A 20,755-nucleotide genomic window follows, 5' to 3' on the forward strand; every position below is an offset into this window, starting at 1 on the left:
ACCCCTTAAAGGATTCAGGTCGACTTAACCTGTAACCCTGTATATATACAGGGTTACTGGTAACTCGACGTATTCCTTGCAGGACGTCACAGTAGGGTTAAAATGCAGCAAATTAGGCCACCAAATGTTCTACCGAAGTTCAGTAGTTTTTGAGTTATTTAGATTTTAAGGTTTTTATGAAAAAAACCCAGATTAAATCATTTGAAGCCAATTCAAAAATGATTTACAGCGGGACAGTGCTGAAATTTAAGTTAATATCATAGTTGATGACGTAGCAGATCTTTGTAAATAATTAAAAGTTCAAAAATGCTTTTGTGAAATGCGTTACTGTTCTGTGCGCTCTAGGTTAGCGTTTGTTTATTTGCCAATGTGAATACGTAATATGAAAATTCAAAATTTTTGAGTTCTAACAATATACGTATAATTAAAAAGCCGCTGTAAAGTAAGTTCGAATCCGGCCTCGCATCTCTGAGTCTTTCGGAATTTATATACAAAATATAATTTGAAATTTACATAGTAAATTACAGCGGCTTTTTAATTATACGTATATTGTTAGAACTCAAAAATTTTGAATTTTCATATTACGTATTCACATTGGCAAATAAACAAACGCTAACCTAGAGCGCACAGAACAGTAACGCATTCCACAAAAGCGGTAGCAGTTACCACATAATCATATAAAAAGGCTACCTATATGGTCTGCTTTCATCTGTTTCAAATGCTGTTCGAAACATTACCTTCGTCATTAATTTTTAAATTGACGGCGAAGAGAATTTTATTAAAATTGATTTATACAGCGTTTACATTATGGAAACAATATTATGCTAATACAAACTGCTTCTTGCTACCTTGGATGGTTGCTGGCTAGTCATAACATATTGTTTGTGGAACTAAAATTAAGCTTTTACTTTTACAACTTTACAAAAACTACATAATATATTCTTAGAGAAAGTGTCAATACGTTCAGAACCGTGATTGTATTGTGCACGTTGAAACATGTAATAGACTACTATTCTAGAAACACAGACGTGTATGAACAAACGTATAATTTGCCTCTGTGGCCGAACGGTTACATGCTGGTTTGCCACGCCGAGGTCTCGGGTTAGTTTCCGGAGCAGTGAGAAACATTTGTATGGTCTACATTTATTTCTCTCGCGAGTTTGAGTGTAATTTGTAGTTGTCTATGTTTGTGTCCTTAGTGAACATGATAGCGGAAGGGGGGGCATAACGGGGTCGCGAGGCGCAACGGGGCCACTCACAGATCTAAGTAGCTAAATATGCTAGCAGTATACTGCTTTGCGAATAAGCGACTATCTTCAAACGGCGGCCAGCGCGAAAGTGATTGGAAGGGAGACTGCATGCGTTCGTTTTTTACGAGAAAAAACCATTTATGGTCACGTTTCATCTAATTTTGTGTTACCACAAATACACATAAAAAAAGGAAGGACTTCATCAAGGAAGTACGGGGCATTATGGGGTACCCCATCGTGGCCCGTAGCCCTGTCCCCGTTATGCCGTCACGCCTAGTATTATTTTAATTTAATAATATTGAAAACAAATCGTAACATACATTAATTTAAATGAGAATATATTAATAAGGAACATAACTACAAAATAACAAAAACAAACAAAAGTATCAACTTGATCATAATAGGCGCTCAAAGGCTTCATAAAACCAATATCCAAAGGCTGGAGCCTGTGCGTGCATTGTGGGGGTAAGCAAAGTAACAGTTTCAGTGCCACTTACAGACTTAAATCACAACAGTCACCACTGCGTCTGTCACTGGGACAAAGTTGACAATATAACTGTAATTTCACCAGCACGCTGCAAAAACCCCATAATGCCCCGTTTTTAGTACCCCGTACTGCCCCTACCCTGGGGCATAATGGGGTTTTCTTAGGGTTCTAGCATAATTTAAAAAAATATGCTAGTTGATTAATTTCTTAACCGAAGAATATGGCAATTATTCTTTAATAAATTTTATACCTTTATTGGAGTTTCCCTTAACGTCCCCGTTATGCCTATGCCTATGTATAACCTATGGCACTTTACAATACACAAATAAAAAAGCGCAAGATACGATGACGTATGCACGAGGCAGTAAAACGTGTATTTGAGAAAAATCCCTTTGTAAGTGACATCAATAATAAGTTCCAAAGAGTACGTTCCTGAAAATTTATGATTACAGTTATGAAACCTTTGTATAAGAAAGGCAATAAAGAGCTTTTGGAATCATATAGGCCGAGCTGCAGGTATTGCTGTTCTTTTTTCCAAAAGTGTTCAAGAAAATTATTTATGGCATTTCGTATGGTTACTTCGAGAGCAATGAAATTCAATTTTTCTATTTTTAACAGAAAAAGATGTTTTTAGAAAGATACATTGTATTTACAATAGTTATTTTATTGAATAACTCGATTTGTATCTCAGTGGGTAAAGACGGTGGCCACGCTGTGGTAACAAACGCTGGTTCAAGTCTAGTCAGGTCGAAGGAATGTTTCCTTCTGTTAGGAAATGAAACTATTTTTCCGGATTTAAATCGCGTATATTTGTTTTTTCAAACAAACCGACGTTTCGGGCCCTTTACAGGTCCCATGGTCACGGTTGACTGAACAAATATACGCGATTTAAATCCGGAAAAATAGTTTCATTTCCTATGTGTAACAATCGCGAAAACCTAAGAACTTTCCTTCTGTTGTTCGATCTTTGTATCGATAATTATAACAATGTAAATAATTTAGCTGTATATTTATCGAGTTATTAGGTTGGACTGGAAATGAAACTATTGTTATGGATCTACAATGCTAAGTTTAGTAGCTGTAGAGCTGGTATAGAGCGGTAGAGGGAAGTAATGCCACCTTACCTACTTGGTACCTTACCTATTTCTGCTGCCAAGCCATAATGTGAGCATTACTGCCTTCCGGTTCTGTAAGGTGGGGGTGCTGGTGAAATTACAGGCACAGGAGACTTGTCAACTTATGTTTTTATTTATTTAATACAAACAAGGCATATAAGAGAACGCAATACAATTTCTCACCAAACTGGGAAAGTGGTTTGTTGGCAAGGTTACACTCACAATCAGAAAACTATAGTATATCTTTTTTGTAGCAGGAGAGCTCCTTGCGAAAGAGTTGTTCCAGGGTAGTACTGCCACCTTACTTACGTCTGCCGCCAAGCAGTAATGTCCGCATTACTGTGTTCCAATTTTGAAGGGTAATGGTGAATGGACTTGTCAACTTATGTCTCAGGGTGACTGGCACAGTGGTAGTGCCCATCAGATCTTTGCAATTCAAAGCTCTTAGTAGTACTGTAACTATTGTGAACAGGCGTGTACCTTACCATCAGGTGCGCGACTTGTTCGTCCCGTCACTTGACGTTATAAACAAAAATACCTAGTACGAGTACATTTAACAAAACCAGTGTAGAATATAGTAAATTTACATGCTTTCAAGAAGTATAAATTTTAATTTTTTCTTCAATGTGAATTTACTTCTTAATGTCTCAGGGTGATGGGTGCAGTTGCAGTACGTTTTAAAGCTCTAAGTGGCATTGCAACTGTTATGGTCAGACGTGTCGCTTCCCACCAGGCCCACGACTTGTTTGTCCTCTCACTTGGTATTAAAAAGAAGTATAATATACATATTGTATAAAATAACAAATCAATATTAAGACAACAAAACTGAAAATAATATTGTTTCCATTGCACCCGTGTAACTATTTTAAGATTGCTAAATTTGACATAAGAACAATATTACTTTAATGTTAAAGTCGCGTCATAGTACGAACTGAGTGAATGAATAGTCGCAAAGCTGCCAAAAACATCATAGTTTTAACATTATAATAACGAAAAGTCAACGTAAGGTTAAAGTAATATTGTTTTAAGAGATTGTGGTAAGTTCCCTGTACGACTGAGATCCGAAAAAATAGTTTCATTAACAATGTGTAGCAATGCGAAAACTTAAACATTCCAGATGCCTATAAATAAATAAATAAATAACGCACACACTCAACATAGCCCCGCACTAGGGAAACCCTGTGTCGCGGGTGCCATGGACACACACATAGACAACCACAAATTACACCCAAACTCACGAGACAAATAACTGTAGGCCATACAACTATTTCTCTCGGCCTGGGAATCGAACCTGGGACCTCTGCGTGGTAGTCCGGCATGGTAACCGTTCGGCCACGGAGGCAGTTATATAAGTAAAGATAAGTATCCTATTAACCTGTGGCTTATAGTGCTTCGCAGACGAGAGTTTCGTTCCATATAGCACAAAATATGAAATGGAACAGCTAAAAACTAAATTCAAATGAATTTTAAATTCACAAAAGCAGCTTTTAAGACAAACGTGGAGATCCACTTGGAGACACGGTTATAAGAAAATTCCTAGGTATATCGTCTATTATAAAATAAAGTAGAAAGCGTAACTTGAAAGTATTTGCACTTATCTTAATAGCCACAAATATACAGAATATGAATATGCACAAATATGAATGAAATGTATAACTGATGAAGTCGTAAAAAAGGAAATATAATAAGCTGCGCTCTCCAAAGTCAAAACTAATTGAAATCAATGAGCTCAAACGCGATAGTTCTACTGTTATTAGCAGTCGGTCACAGTATCAGATCAAGACTACCATAAATACCGTTGTAATGTAATCGGATTTTCATAGTATGTAATATATAAATATTCATTTTATAACTGAGATTCCTATACTAACTGGGAAAAGCGCCGATGACCTTTAAACGGCTGAACAGATCGCCATCCCCGGAGAACAAAATGATAATCGCAACAAAGTAATATTTCAGGAAAAATAAAACACATGTTTTCATTGATAAGTTCTTAAATACTGAACGTTAGGTAGATTAATAGTTAGCTTTAAGGGAAGCATATTTTTGTGCATTCTATGTTATAAACGAAACAGCCGTAAGTTAAGCCAAAATGGATATATTCCAATAATAAATAATTTGTGAAAATCAATCATCAAGTGGGATTTATATTGTGGATTATTCTCGTTGTGTCTGAGCCGAAAACAAGTATTGTACCTTTGACTTATCATGTTATTCTACGGGTATATGATAATCAACCTTTGCTTTATTTTTCTTTATTATACGAACAGCCCGAACAGTTTGAAACGGGAATAAAATGTGATAACTGCGCGTATCGTTATTTCGCGGAATTATTTTTACGAGAACATAACTCTATTGTCATTTGTCATATTAAGAAACGTAACTCATTTAGTTTATTATTGTCATGTAACCTTATTCTTGTGCACTTGGGCATGGGTAGAAACTTGTTATTCCGTAACTGCTTAAAATCACGAAAAATATTGAAAAGATGTATTGTACCTAAAGATCTTAAATATGATATAGCACTAAAATTGTGGTAATGGCAGTTATCTTTGTGTTCTCCGGGGATGGCGCGATGTTCATCAAACATAGCAAAGAACCATTTCGATTAATATCGAGTTCTTAGGTTTTCGCGATTGCTACATCACAAATTCGCAACAAGTGCGTTCAGATGGGCGTTCGAGGTTTGCGCGTACATTGTGTCTTGTGTTCTATGTATCCAACACAAGACACACGTTTACGTTGAACGCCTACCTGGGACGCACCACCGGCACCGTTCCAAATTTGCGGCCTTACACATAGGAAATTAAAATATTTTTTCTGATCTAAATGGCGTATATTTGTTTCTTTCAAACAAACCAACATTTCGCCGTGACCATGGCCCCAATTACCATTCCGATTAAATTAGTCTTCAAATAATAAAAAAATAAATAAACGTTTTGAGATCAGTCCATCTATTTATGAACTACGATGCCACGAGATATTCTCTCTCCTCTCTTTTTGCGTCAGAGGTTAAAAAGTAAAAAAATATAATATAGTAAACGCGGTACAACCAACTCACAGAAAATCCATCGCCACCATTGCCAAGGAAACTTTGAGAGACGACTTTATAATATTTGTCGAGTTGCAGCGGCTCGTATCTGGGGATGTCACATTCGATGCACCGCACGGAGACGCTGACAACCCGTTGGGAAACGGGCCGGGAACCGTCGAAGATAGGTCGCAAACCTGACATTTATTCAAATGGTTATTGTGTGAAGATGGAAATCTCGCAAAAGTTGCATTAGATTCAAAAGAGAGTGTCGTGGATTAAGGAAGATATCAGTAAAGTTCTTCTTGATATTGGTCATAATGATATTGGACTTAGGGTCTATTTTATATTAGATCATATTCAAGATTTTCATAATTATTACAGAAAATTCTAATGGAACTCTTATTGACACATAAAAAGGCAATCTAACAACAATGTGTAGTTCTTGAAGTAATAAAAACATTTATAGATATACTTAGTACTTTTCTTAATATCTAACCGACTTCAAAAAAGGAGGAGGTTCTCAATTCGACTTTATGTTCCTTTTTTTGTGTGTATGTTACGCGATAACACCGGTATTTGTGAACCGATTTTCATGATTCTTTTTTTGTTCGAAAGAGGGTACTTCCATAGTGGTCCTATTTCGTTTTGATGAAAATCATCCACCACTAAGGGTGGCTGTTCACGCATGCAGATTCATTTTTATAAACAGGGCCTAAACTTTAATTTACGAGCAATTATTTTAATGGTTGATTTTGCTATTTCTCCAATTCAAGGCGTTTTTCTCTCGATATACTTTGAGTAGTGAGAACCGATTTTTATTATCTCCAGTGTCAAGTCCTGTATAGTGGCGAACTAGGGGATATTTCAATAAAACTTAGCAAATAGACGTAATTCCACGTACTTTTGAGGTCGGATTTTTGTTATTGATTTTTAAGAAAAATATGACTTATTTTACAATTTACTCAAGATTGTTTTAGAAGTCAGTATTTACTTGAGTGAAAAAACGATTTCTATTTGTTTGTGGCTTCAAAAATGACGTTTTCAAGTGTAAAAATTGTATCTATGGAATAAATGATTATTTGACTTCGTGCTTAGTTACCTGCAATTTGCAGCATCCTTGCCCCATTGAATGGTTCATTCATAACAGAAAATTCTAGCATTTCTACGATGTGGTCACCGCGCAGTTCAAACACTTCCACGTTGTTCTCAAACGGAGTCGAAAGCAATACCGTTTCGACTGTTATTACTGAAAGGTTAAATGATTAAATGAGATTTTTAATGGTGGACTTCAACAGTACGGTAGTTGTAACCATGGTAACCATTTAATGAAACGGGGTATACGTACTTACTTACCGAGGATTGGTTTTCGAAGTGTAAGCTGATAATATGAAAAGGATAGTATGCGAGCGCATCAAATGTGGTATTTGGTATCTATAGCACTTCGTGTGCGGCATTACCAAGTTGACCGCGGACAGCGGGGAAAATGGGCGCGGAGAGCCACTTTTACACTTGGCGCACGTCTTTAGTGGGGATTTATGCAAATTTTTCAAGACTAAAGAATATCTTGAGAAACCATTTGACTCTAGAAAGAGCCATTTCGAAAAAAAATTCACTGGAGCATGTTATGGTTTTTCACGATAAAAATTTAATAAAATAAAATTTAAAACATTTACGTGGTGTTTTAAATTCAATTTTGAAACTTAAACATAATTAAAACAAAAATAATAAATATTTTAAAACAGGTCACAAATATTTTAAAACAGTTGTAAAAATCTATAACATGCTCATATTTAATAGGTACTGTAATTCTTTGTAGAAATTATTTTGGCTTAAAAACAATAACACGTTCGGGGGTATATCACACCTCTTTACAATTAGCTAGTTTCATTTCAACATTTTGTGTGTACCAGCATTTATGTTACTTAATTGAATCTGTTTCAATTACTAAATATTATTACTTATAAAACTGCGCTGGAGAGCAACAGACTATACCTATCCTTAACTAGTTATGACTTTCTCGCTTTGATCTCAGTGGATAATCTTTTATCTTAATTAATCTTGGATGTAAATAAATACATTAATGTCTAGAAAGAAACGTAATATTCTACCGTAAAAGCAAATTTTTCGTGTAAACGATTAATTTAAGAAGGAAAATCTTGGTTTTGTAAGCTTCTTTGTTTGAGAATAAAAATTTGAATATTGTATAATTACCAATTATACGAATGCTTTATTTGAGAAGGAAAATATTTGAGTAATTTGTCTTGCAGGATCATGGGAAGTAGATCGGTAAATTATAATTAATTGACATTACCACCAGGGTTCATGCTGGTTCTAACGCCTCCTTGGTTCATGATGCAAAAATGTGCGTAGCTCCAGTTATCTCCTTGTGATTTATTCATTGCCTGTGGTAAAGTAAGTCCATTTTGTATTGAACCAATTTTAACATACGCACCCCTCATGGAAGAATAGCATAAGTGGAGTTTCGTTAAAAATGTTTATGAGCAATAAACATTGGACAGAAAAAATATAACCCAAATCTTCTCCAATTCTTGTAACTCTATCGAGAAATGTCGAAAATTTTTCTGTATCTAATGACCATGCTGCACCGTAGCCTTGCTGTTACCGGCGAAGAATCGCCGGTAGTGACATCTAGTGATAGATTTTTGAAAAACATTCTCACCGCAACTCAAAACTCTTTCACTATATATCAGTAGCGGAAAGAAAGTACTGTAGTCTAGGCTCTACTCTATGAGTAGAAATACTGGCTGAATGTATATAGGTTTGTGTTTGGAATGTATTTAAAAAATAAGATAGAAAACAAGAATAAGATGTTGGAATCCTAGACTAAGATTCCAAATTGAATACACGTTTGCAGTTATATTTATGAAATAATCGTCGTTTCTCTTATAAAAGTATCTCTCGCAAAGCTACCTGAGCTACGTCTAGCCTATAGTTCCTACAAAGATCGGTGCAGCATGGTCATAGGTTCAAGTCCCACCGGGTAGAAGAAATTTTTCTATGTGTTCGATCCTTATATTAATAATCATAACAAAATTAGTGGAGGTATTTTACAAAAAAAGTCTTAATAATACAATTTTAATATTCTTTGGAATTCTGTTACTTATTCTGTTACTTTTAAATGAACACACAGTTACAAATCAACCCTTTTATGCTGGAGTGCGCGAAAGGACCCTCCCCGCACGATGTACATACCTCACTTGTATCGTACCTCTGGAGTACCTTACTCCGGTGGCCAAATCAGTTCACCACTATGGCATTATAGTATATGCAACCGATATGATAAGAAGAAGAACCCATTTATTCGTCTCACTGTTGGGCACGGGTCGCCTCTCAAGCAAGGGTTTAGTCCATAGTCCGCCACACTGGCGCAATGCGGGTTGGGGACTTCACGACAGCCCAGTTACCACGATTTCATGTTCACACCCCAGCACATCTCACTACATATTGACGTATCTTGTTGCACTGGAGGCGATTTTCGAACAAAAATGTGTAGTCTGATGTGCCGTTGTCCGTACATTAATGGCGAATCTGAATTCTATTTACTAGGCAACAACATTTAAATTCATCTGAATAATACAAATGCGCTGTCGCCACGTAGATTAAAGTCAAGTCAGTCTCGCCTGCCCGCCCGGGATGCTCATTAAAGTTAAAACGTAAAAGCTAAATAAATAGGGCGTATTTTGCTATGACAGTTAGACGCACGCGGTCTCCGCGCGGCGGCAACGCGGTATCCGCGCGGCAGCCGCGCGGGGTGAGCGCAATGAAATTCGGGTCGAATAAATGAGCCTACAACGGCAATATTATTATGTTGTCATTTTTAATGAGCCTTATAATAATTTGAAATTCTCACCGCATGCATGAAAGCGTCACATATGAAACTGCCAAGGTTGCATTCTTGGCAAGCACAGTCCGAAGACAAATGGACCAAGGACGAGCCCACTTCCCTCGACGCTAGCTCTTCAATCTCGGGCAGGTATTGGTTAATTTTTTCCAAGACATCTTCAGCTGCAACGAAATAAACAGGATTATTTTTAAAATACTACCTCCCAGGACTATATTACTAATAAGAGGTGGGCGTTTCAATGAAAAGCATTTAAAAAGTTTGCTTTTTAAAATAAGCACATAACGCTTAAATTGAAAAGCACGCTTTTCAATTTAAGCGTGCTTTTTAATTTAAGCGTAAGCGTTAATAACGTTTTGTTTCAAGTTCCGCTATTTGTGTTTCCCAAACAAATGAATTCATCAATGTGAATAAATAATTTTATAAATAAAAATAAAAGTCGTGTTTTACAAATAAACTTACTTATCTTAAAACCTTAGTTTGCTTTTCGCTATCGACACAACGTTGTAAGCTTTTTTTAATGGAAAAGTCTATGCGCTTTAACGTTTTTCTAAACGATTTTGTAAGCTTTAAACTAAAAAGCGTTTAAGTGAAAAGCGTTTAAAAATCACGCTTTTTTTTAAAAACGAACTACGTTTTAACGTTTAAGAGATAAACAATTTTCCCCATCTCTAATTACTGACATCACATATAAGAACTTTTGTTCCATGACTTAATAATCAGAGTTTACTGTCGTACAAAAATAAAATTATTTAAGAGATCGCTCTAAGCAGTGGCGACTCTGCGCGGTTACAAAAGTATGCGCTAGCTTAAACACCAGTCCGATGCAAAACGCAGGCGCGGGAATGGGGTTTCAAAAAAATGTCAGAAAGTACAACAAAAACTTGTAAAGTTTATTTTTGGTAAAATTATAAAGTTTTTTAATAAACACAATAACCAATAACCATGCATTTTTAAGCGTCAAAGTATCAGGACTTTAAAAAAATTTACTTCAAGCCTAGGACGCCTAGTCGCGCCAGAATTGAATGGAGTGGGAAACTGGTGGTTTCCCACTCCTTAAACCTTGAAACCTTGTTAAACCTTGCCTCCTAAGGTTCCAGCTAATGAAATATAGTTTATTGGCTTTTAATGCAAACAATTTCCGATAAAATTATCTTTGTTTAAAATATCGACACTGTAAATTAGGCCTTGAGACCTAAAACACAAATCTCTGATTTAGTTTAGGCTCCAGCTTTCCACGAAATATCTACTCTGTTTCGTAAATTTTTTAGTAAATACCTAGCGAGGCGTGCATAGAACTTGCTCCCACCGGCTTGCCTAAAATTTTCCACGTGTCATCAAATTTAAATATTTTTAAAATGTTTTTTATACATTTTGAAGAAAAATTAACCAGTGAAATAAAGTGTACTAGTCTCTGCTGTGTTGATAACTTTGTTAAGGCAAGTGCTTTTTGTTTTTTGTTTTTCTCCGGCTTTACTAAAGACAATTTTCACGCCTGGCTACTGGTATCTAGTTTTATTACTTTGTGGAAAGAGAAATAAGTACAGAGGCATGAGTGTCTCCTCTCCTGACCTTCTCAGGCGAAGGTTTTTAGGCCTTACTCTGCCACGCTGGCGCAGTGAGGTTTGGGCACGTTACACGTTTGCCCAGGATTGTGAAGCTTTCGTCGACGTACATGTTTCAACACGATGTGTTCCTTCATCGAAAAGTTCGTGGTAGACTTCATATATTACATTTCGCACACAAAGTGAGACGTGCGAACCCGGAGTGAAACCCACGGCCACTGTTTGAGAGGCACTAACTAGGTCCGAACCATTAGGCTGCCCCGGTTTCAATATATTTACTTAAGAGGGAGCAGAGGAAAAATTCCGAATCTTCGATTTGATTTTAGAGGGATATATCCACTTAAAAGTTAAAAATAAAATATTGTATGAGTAACTACACGACATATTCAAGCATAGACATTAATCAGAAACATAAAACAATAAAGTTTCCTCAATAGATAAAAATCACGAAATAACCTCTAATTTTCACATTTTTTCGATTTATCATCGAAATGCTATAGGTTATTAGGACAAAAATTAGATAATTAATTATATTTATGCATGATCGACAATTGTCACTACGGATTTTTTTTTAATCCCTTTAGTTTTAGAGTTATTCCGCTAAAACGAATTTGGTACTTTTAATGTGCAAAATTCAACATCTCCTGTCGCATGTCACGCGTACTTCAGGCATATATTTGTTTCACAAATTTGGGCGGAGCCAACGTCAAAATTTTTTGGCACGAGAGCTCTTAACATAAAAAAGATAAACCACAGTTATATCTTTCTACATTTTATATAATCTACTTGTTGAAACTCTCGAGAGCAATAACTAATATTATTATAATAATTATGTTAAAGATATTAGTAAAAATACAATATACTTCGCATCTCAGTACACTTACAATAACAATTTTTCTTCATAAACTCAACAAAAAATGAGTATTCCCTTCATAAGAAATAGGCCATTACCATTAATAATGTAATGAGATTGCTTTTGAAATATGTTATTATATCGAGTTTTTAGGTTTAAAATGTACGACCGTAATTTTAGCATTGATTAAAGAATTTAACAGTTCCTCAAAATATTCTCATTTGAGGTTCAAAAGTTTTAAGAGACGAGCTACCTTGTTCGATTTCATTTCCAATGTAATGAGGGTGTCCCCCCCAACTCAGAAGATTGCCAGCGTCGTCAAAGAAAAGCTTGATTTCGCCAAGGTACTGTGTGTGTGCCGCTGCCTGCACTATTAGCACCTGTAAATAAAAGCCTATACGTAAGGGCGCCTCCAGTGTCGCGACTGTAGCGCTTCAGTCATTTTTAGTTCACTAATTGTGACTGCAAAAGTGGCGCGCGCCTGTTACGATTGTGGCACTGCAACTGCTGTGCTTCTAAAGGATTTCCATTCAAGGCGGGTAGATTTTGACTGTTCATAGCGGACTGATCAAAAAAAGACAAATACAGCGTCGAGAATATTATAAAAAAATATTATCAAAATGTTTCTGAACACTCTCACGGGTGTTGGCTGACGGTTTACTGAACCGGTCGACTCAAATTTGGCCATCAAACGCTAAATCGTCACTGGGAAGGACGACCACGTAAATCGTAAATGGGCGCAAAGTGCGCATCGATACCACAATGGAACACCCATTTTGATAATAAATTTTAACCATTTGCATGTGTTTCTCTACTCTGTAACTTGTCATGATGATTTGTATTTAGTGACTGAAAAATAACCAACAGATTTGACAAAATCAACCTCATCACACGGCCAATATGAACTGTGAAAATCTACCCGACCTTAAATGGAAAATCCTTTGAATATTGTATGAAAACTAGTAGTAATTAGTGGCGCTGCTGCACCGCCACTGTAGCGCCCCTGCAGTGCTTCTATAAGCATCTAATTTGAAGCCAGAGTCAAACACGAAGAGTAACAGATTAATTAGTTCATGATCTCAGGTGACGGGAAGAACATTTCGTGGTTATTAAATCGAAGAAATCTGAGAAGCATTGACACGGCACTGTCATCTCACGTGCTTGTAATTTCACTAGTACCTTTTAAATCCGGAACGCAGAAATGCTCACATTATTGCTTGGCGGCAGAAACGGGCATGGGTCGAAATAGGTTATTACGTAAATTCATAAAGTTAGTAAATTAGTAGGCAGTACACATAATTTAAAAAAGTAGACTTTAAAAGGACTTACAGATCTTGTCTCTAGTTCTACTACTACAGGATATGGCCCTCGTGGAGTGAAACCGCTTTCTTCTGGAGGTTCACCGTTATACAAAAGTGTGTGGCTATGACCACCGACAATTATATCTACGTAAGGTCCTGCATGCTGTGCTATTTCTCTAAGAACAAAAAATATAAATAAGCTCTAGCACTATAATCTATTACCGAATCGATGGCGATGAGTAATAGTATATTATTGCAGAGGCCGGGATGGAAGGGATTACTGGACGAGTATGAGTTACAAGGACCAGCACTAGCGAGGCCTAGTGTTAATACGAGTCAAGTAATCCCCGTTCGACGCATGTATAGATTTTTTCTCAAACAATGTGAGGAAATAATAAAAGACTAAAGAGAGTTTTTGTTGGTAATACGGAGGGTATTTATTTAGCAATGCAGAATAATAATTTTTATTTATAAAAACTTGTATTTAAACTGAATCCTTTTCTATTTTGCGAAACCAAATAGCCACCATTTTGCGGAAGGAGGAGCGCATCGCGTGAGTGGTTAAAGTCGAGTATCGTGTTTAGGTCACGAGGCTTAGCCGAGTGGCCTAAGTAATAGGTACACGACTCAAAGACCTAATTATGTAATGATTGCGTACAAACGTACGTTTTTCTGCGAGTAAATTAAAATAATGTAACACAAATTGAAAGATTATGTTTTGGTAACATTTCACGACATTAAACTCAAACGAAAACCGAACAAATGCTACAAAACAAAGAGATTAGAATAGAAGTGTCCGTGATTGGCTAAGTACCGCTTATATTGTAACCAATCCGTAGAGCGTTTGTTGAGTACCGTCATATTTGACATTTGATATTTAATGATTTTAAATAGTTGTTTTTTGCCACATGGTTACGCCTTTGTACCTGTTATGTAACTTTTTTTTTAGATATTATTTCATAAAATAATTAGAATTTTAATAATGTCACAAATAATATAATAATAATAACGCACACACTCAACATAGCTCCGCACTAGGGAAACCCTGTGTCGCGGGTGCCATGGACACACACATAGACAAGCATAAATTACACCCAAACTCACGAGAGAAATAAATGTGGCCTACATATATTTCTCCTGGCCCGGGAATCGAACCTGGGACCTCTGCGTGGCAGTCCGACATTGTAACCGTTCGGCTACGGTGGCAGTTAATACAAATACAGTGTGACATTATTCTGTTCACGAACACAGTGACTCGTTTAGGATACGATATTCATTTTCAATTTTTCAGTTTAGTAACGAGTACCTTAGACATGTTTGTGATAAGGTTTTTGAAATTATAATTGATAGGTTAACGTACAGGTGTACCACGAAATACGAAGCTACGATCATCGTTTTAGCTTCGTATCGGATCGGAGGCTATCACGAAACGGGTACGAAGATCGAGATTTGACATAAGTCCTTACTCCGAAACATCAAATGACAGCTTTCGCATTGAATGTTGTATCGTAAAACTGACTTACGTAGTACGCATAAGCTCCATTGGAGACGCAGTCATGTGGTATCGTGTTTCGATCAGATGACCAGGAGTAGAAAAAATATGACATTTTGTGTTTTTAGCGTTGGAATATATAGTTTTGTTAAAAGTATTAATCAATAAGGTTCAATTGGCAACAGTTACCAAGAAATATATTATTAAAGCCCGTTGGCATGATTCGTGGTATTCCTTACTGATCAGAAAATCGATACCTTTATCGTACATTGAGGCAGAAATCAATACAGGCAAAGCCCACAGGCTACGAATAGACAAAACTGCCCTGGCAATATCAACCTTGCGCTGTGCCATTGAAGCACAGGCTGGTGTAATATCGGATTTTATCAACATAGCAACATGGTAACTTTATTATCTATACTTTGGTCACCTTAAATAAATAAACAAAAATACCTTTCTCCACTAAACACATGAATAGCAAATATTGTTGACTAATACAAAGTACAATTAAGAAATGTGGACTAAAAGGCTAAAGACTCGAAGAAGAAGAAGAAAAATAAATTATGAAATAAAGCCAGTGTCCCTGTAGCTCGACCCAAGCAAAATGGACCGTATTAGTACAGGAAAATTCTGAATTTGAGCTGAGGTAGTATAAATTCTTAAATGAGGGAAAGCTAATAACTAAAGACGAAGATCATGACTTAAGCTAACGTCGGCTAAATTCGTAAATCTCGTGACCTGCATAAATGTGAACTTTTGAGTAGGCACAAAAAACATAATTACTAGAAAGAGTTAAAGGACAATCTATTATTATAATATCTTTTTCTCAAACATGCTCGGAAATGTTTGTATTACTTTCAAAAAACGAACACCAAGCCAAGGTCTGCAGAGTAGGTATGAAAATCCAATACTCTCCACTTCTCTAAATATTTAAAACTAGCTAGTAATAATGAACAACGTAAAAAGGCAAAAGAAAAACTCATGCAGTCAAATACTAAGTGTTCGTAATTGCGACATTTAAAAATACCTACCCATACCGCTTACTTAAAAAAAATGAAAATGGCGGTAACACTCAAATTAAACTGTTTTGGTATTCTTTTCTCGTCTTTTTTGTATTTTGGTCACGAAAATGAGTGCTAGTGTGAAGAGCTTATCGAAAATGCAGTAGGCACACGTTCAAACACATCATCAGAAGTTTAGCAGATTACTATTAATGTGCTTATAAAAACAATATCATTTTCTTTTACCAATTGTTTAATATTTTTTTGTACTTTTTGTATTAAACATCTTCCTCTCTTCAGTATTTTATTATATCCTTACATTGTTTGAGAAAAATTCCATATATGTCTCAGCGGGAACGGGGACTGCTTGACTCGTATTAATACAAGGCCTCGCTGGCGCTCGTCCTTGTAACTCATACTCGTCCAGCAACCCTTACTTCCCGGCTTCTGCAATAATGTACTATATTTTGTAATAATGAAAATGTTTACAAATTACATTTTAAGCTTTGATTGCGTTTAAAGTTTAACACTGACAAACGTAACTGGTTTGACGATCCGTATTTGTCTCCTTGAATGGTTTCATATTCATATTCACATTTACACAGATGACGTCTGAAATCTTTGACACAATACAATTTGGATCCAAGTCAGGCAAACAAATTGAATTCAAAACTCTATACGTCACACGTGAAGAGGGTGTAAGTGCTAGCGTAATAGAGATTTGCTACCGATTAACCGTCGCAGTTCATCCATTATATAGTCAAGGTCCCTAAATTAAAGACGAAAAGGGTCAAATCCCGTGTAAAGTGCCAAGTACTAAATTAGGAGGTCCAACCTTGTAAAAGAACGGAATATCTTCTAGAATTACAATTTTTTTTATTGCAAATGTACCTGCTTTTGTTTGACCACTACTTAGTCCTGCAGCATAGATAGGTTCTACAATTAGTGATGAAAGGAACTTAGAATTCTAAGGCCTATTAAAAAGATTCCATTTTACAGATCTCGAAATCCACTCTAAAATGGAGATTTGAGCTTTTATTAATACGGCTGAGTCGTTATACTTGTACTGCTTTTAAGACTCGCTTCTGAGTCGTCCACGATATTCAAAAACAGCTCAAGCTTTTAGGCTAATATGCAATAAAGCTATGCCTCTTTAAGTCTTATTGAACCCGAATTATATATATAAATGAAGTAAAAGTAAGTAAGTAGTATGTTGTATATAATCGTGAATGTTTATAATATAAACTATTACATTTTTTATGGAGTACTGCTGCCACCTTTGGGATGGCTCTGCTACATACCAACTGGCTTCCTTGGATTCAATTAACAATAGTGTCAAGTGGAGGTGACTCGGAATTAGAAGAGGCGAAACGTGAATACTGCACTAGAGTTACCTGCTTATCGGTACTTTACAGGATATATCACGGAGAATGTGCGATGGAATTACATGATTTAATTCTGCCTTCCCTTTTCCATCACCGGGGGACTAGGCGTAGGCTTGGGTTCCACCCCTATGTTGTGGATATTCCAAAGATTCGCACGAAACGTTACGCTTCCACATTAATATGGCGAACGGTTGGTTTAATGGGAACTGGGGCCATTTTCAATGCGACAGTGAATAGGCAGTATTTAGATGTGCATGCTCCATCGCCGACCTCATCGTCACTTTCGATCAGGTGTGATGGAGGTCAAATGTGCAGTTTTATTTCGTTAAATATATCGACTCATCCGTAGAACAAAGATCTATGTGCAAAATTACTTGTTCTCAGGATATGGAAGTATATTTAGTTAGATTTTCTTCGCTGTGAATGTCAGACCGACCGTTGTTCGATTTTATATTTTCGAAACGAAATGAGATACATAAATTGTCAAAACACCTTTACATAGAACTTAGTTTGAATAACGAAATTACTCTCGTAACGCACTTATTCTCCTTTCGCTCAATAATCACATCGGACTCTGTTCTTCGGATGAGTCGATATATATATTGTACCCTATGGTGTATGTATTACGTTCATTTAATTTGTATCTGGTTGTAGGAATATTAGAATGACAGTAACAAAGGACAAGTCGTAGCTCTTATCTTGGTAAAGTTTCTTTACGTGGCACAATGAAAATAAATATACTTCTTCAGGGGTTCCACCTTTATAAAGCCCCAAGAAAAAAAACTACCGCTGACTTGAGAACAAAGGTAAATAGTTCTAATGATTATTCTGACTGATTAATTTAATAAAAGTATTTTAATTTCCTAAATGTAAATTAAACAGATTCCCGACGACATACGACTAATTACTCGCGACTGCTGGGAATATATATGGTGCCAGTCAATTACGTTCTATAAACCTTTTAAGTAATGACTTACATTTTTATTCCTCAGGTTAAAAGACTTCAACTCAAAATAGTCTTCACTTATTGTCTTATAACTCAAGACTTATGGGTTAAAAGACTAGTCTAGTCGTGAGGCGTTAAAAATTAGTCGGGTTTTTAATAGGCCTTAAAAGACTAAGGCTCTTTCATCACTACTTTCAATGGAACGAGCTCATCAAGAAGATGCCTATTCAGAAGCACCATAAAGACAACTTTAAGAAAAGATTTCTTTTTAAATTCTAATTCCGTAATTACATTAGTTATTACGATGACTGTTTCTTTGGAGAAATCCAGTGTCTGGTGGTTAGATATTGTATTATGTACAGGTACACGAAATAATTGAAATTTAGAATAATATGCGTCTATAATAAAAACGCCTGCATGAATATCATACGAATGCTTAGTTTAAGAAGATACTTCGAGGAAATTCAGTATATTTTTATGTAATTCATTTAATTGATGAAGTCTATTTGAGATATGAATTGAAGGTACGCTTTTATTGACTATGTGATCTATTACCATTGAGAAGGAAAAATCCATAATAATTTTATTAAATAATTAAATCTAGGAATAGAGAAACAGAGACATTAAACGTATTAATGATATTTATTTGCTTGAAATATGGTTTGAAAAACTTGATACAAACTTGTTGAAATTGTTAAGTAAATAATCTCAGTACACAGTACTAAAAAACCGACTTCAAAAGTACGCGGAAGTACATCTATTTGCAAAGTTTTATTGAAATATCCCCTAGTTCGCCACTATAAAGGACTTGACACAGGAGGTAATAAAAAATAATATGTATTGAGAATGTAAAACGCATTGATTTGGAAATGAAAAGAGAATAGCAAAACCAACTATTAAAATAATTGCTCCTTAAGTAAAATTTAGGCGCTATTTATAAAAATGAATGTTCATGCGTGATCAGCGATTTTCTTCAAAATGAAATGGGACCACTATGGAGGTACTCTCTTTCCAACAAAAAAAAAGAATCATGAAAATCGGTTCACAAATACCGGAGTTATCGCGTAACATACATACAAAAAAAACATACATTCGAATTGAGAACATCCTCCTTTTTCTGAAGTCGGTTAAGGAGTATTTAATGTAGCAGATTTTTTATCTTACAGCTTACATTTAAATCTTAGAGAATGGAATAGTGTAAATAGAAGATATTATTGTTTTATTATTTGTCATTTTTATGTTGGCGGGTGATGCATTATATATGCATCACCCGCCGTATTATCTTTACGTAAATGACTCTATATTGTTTCGGATAGTAACTTAGTTTTTTGCATCGAGTATACAACCAGAAACAGAGACGAAATGTCATTTAATTTGTTTAAAAACTATTCTGCCAAGTCATTACGATGACAACCGATTAGCCATCAATTGATTTTCTTCAAATCGACTAGTTAAACTTGAGCTGACTTGATGGGCGAAAATTGAAAAATTACATATTTAATATTTACTTACTGATGAAATAGATGTTTTGCTGTTTTACCCACACCACCGAATGGAACAGCCCCCCTTTGTTAGAGATATACAATAAATACGGAATATTTTTGGAATATACGGAGACGTAGACACAGGTCAGTTGTTGGCGCTGTACTATTTCAGCTTTCTAATTTGTGATTTCAGCGCAAACGAGAGTTGATATTTAAAATTGATGTAAGGCCCATTTGCCTGATGACTTGCCAGGGATGGAAGGCTCTTATTTCTGATTATATACTCGATGGTTTGGTACAACTGTTGTAAATTAGTTTGTCCGAATTTCTTACCTTTATATTCTGAAAAAACGTACATACAAAGCAACAGTAGGCATGTTAAGAAAGAAGGATGGCGACATCCCGTGTATTTTGTGACCCAGTGTTTTTGACTACGTTCATTAAGGAGACCTACCCATACTTGTGATTCATTATCAAAGCATCAAAAAAGCTAATTGAGTACAGCCTGTAGAAGCTGGGGTTATAAAGTTGATATAGGTTAAGTTTATAACATAGTCCTGTATTTCGCTTCAGATGTTTGTTCGTAGTAGCAGAAAGCAACAAGTTTTCAGTTTGCTCCAAAAAATAATACAGAACTTGCTAAATATTCTCAAGTCTGCCAAAACTCTGCCACATTTGATATAACTTATCATGTTCTGCAGCAATGAAAATGAATAAAACTTAAATTTGCCCAAATGGCAGAAATCTGCCACAAATGGGCACACTGTTCTCAATATCAATGTGACATTGACATTGGCAAGAGGTCTCTTGTCAAAATGTTCCTTTCCAATTTTCATTATCTCACATTTAAATATTGTCTAAACATTATTGAAACGTTGTGTTTTATTTTTTCCTTTATGTCATTACTGTTTAATTGTTATTTCATTAGGTATTTTATAGCTTTAGTGTTTTATGTGTGCACTATAAAATAACCAATACTT

The 20,755-nt window shown here is 35.8% G+C and overlaps 1 protein-coding gene across 1 annotated transcript in view; it reads right to left on the minus strand.

Annotated features, from left to right (window-relative positions):
- Positions 1 to 20,755, minus strand: part of LOC113232714 (apyrase-like) — a gene marked incomplete at both ends in the record, with an annotated part of 31,107 nt that overhangs the window by 1,775 nt on the left and 8,577 nt on the right. The window contains 6 exons of the mRNA XM_026467491.1: positions 5,896 to 6,080; positions 6,986 to 7,132; positions 8,198 to 8,288; positions 9,758 to 9,912; positions 12,420 to 12,546; positions 13,496 to 13,643. Coding sequence (XP_026323276.1) covers positions 5,896 to 6,080; positions 6,986 to 7,132; positions 8,198 to 8,288; positions 9,758 to 9,912; positions 12,420 to 12,546; positions 13,496 to 13,643 — 853 coding nt within the window. The remainder of the gene's footprint in view (positions 1 to 5,895; positions 6,081 to 6,985; positions 7,133 to 8,197; positions 8,289 to 9,757; positions 9,913 to 12,419; positions 12,547 to 13,495; positions 13,644 to 20,755) is intronic.

This window comes from Hyposmocoma kahamanoa, unplaced genomic scaffold, assembly GCF_003589595.1.
Source record: "Hyposmocoma kahamanoa isolate Upper Pololo Valley unplaced genomic scaffold, ASM358959v1 77770, whole genome shotgun sequence".
Taxonomy (NCBI): domain Eukaryota; kingdom Metazoa; phylum Arthropoda; class Insecta; order Lepidoptera; family Cosmopterigidae; genus Hyposmocoma; species Hyposmocoma kahamanoa.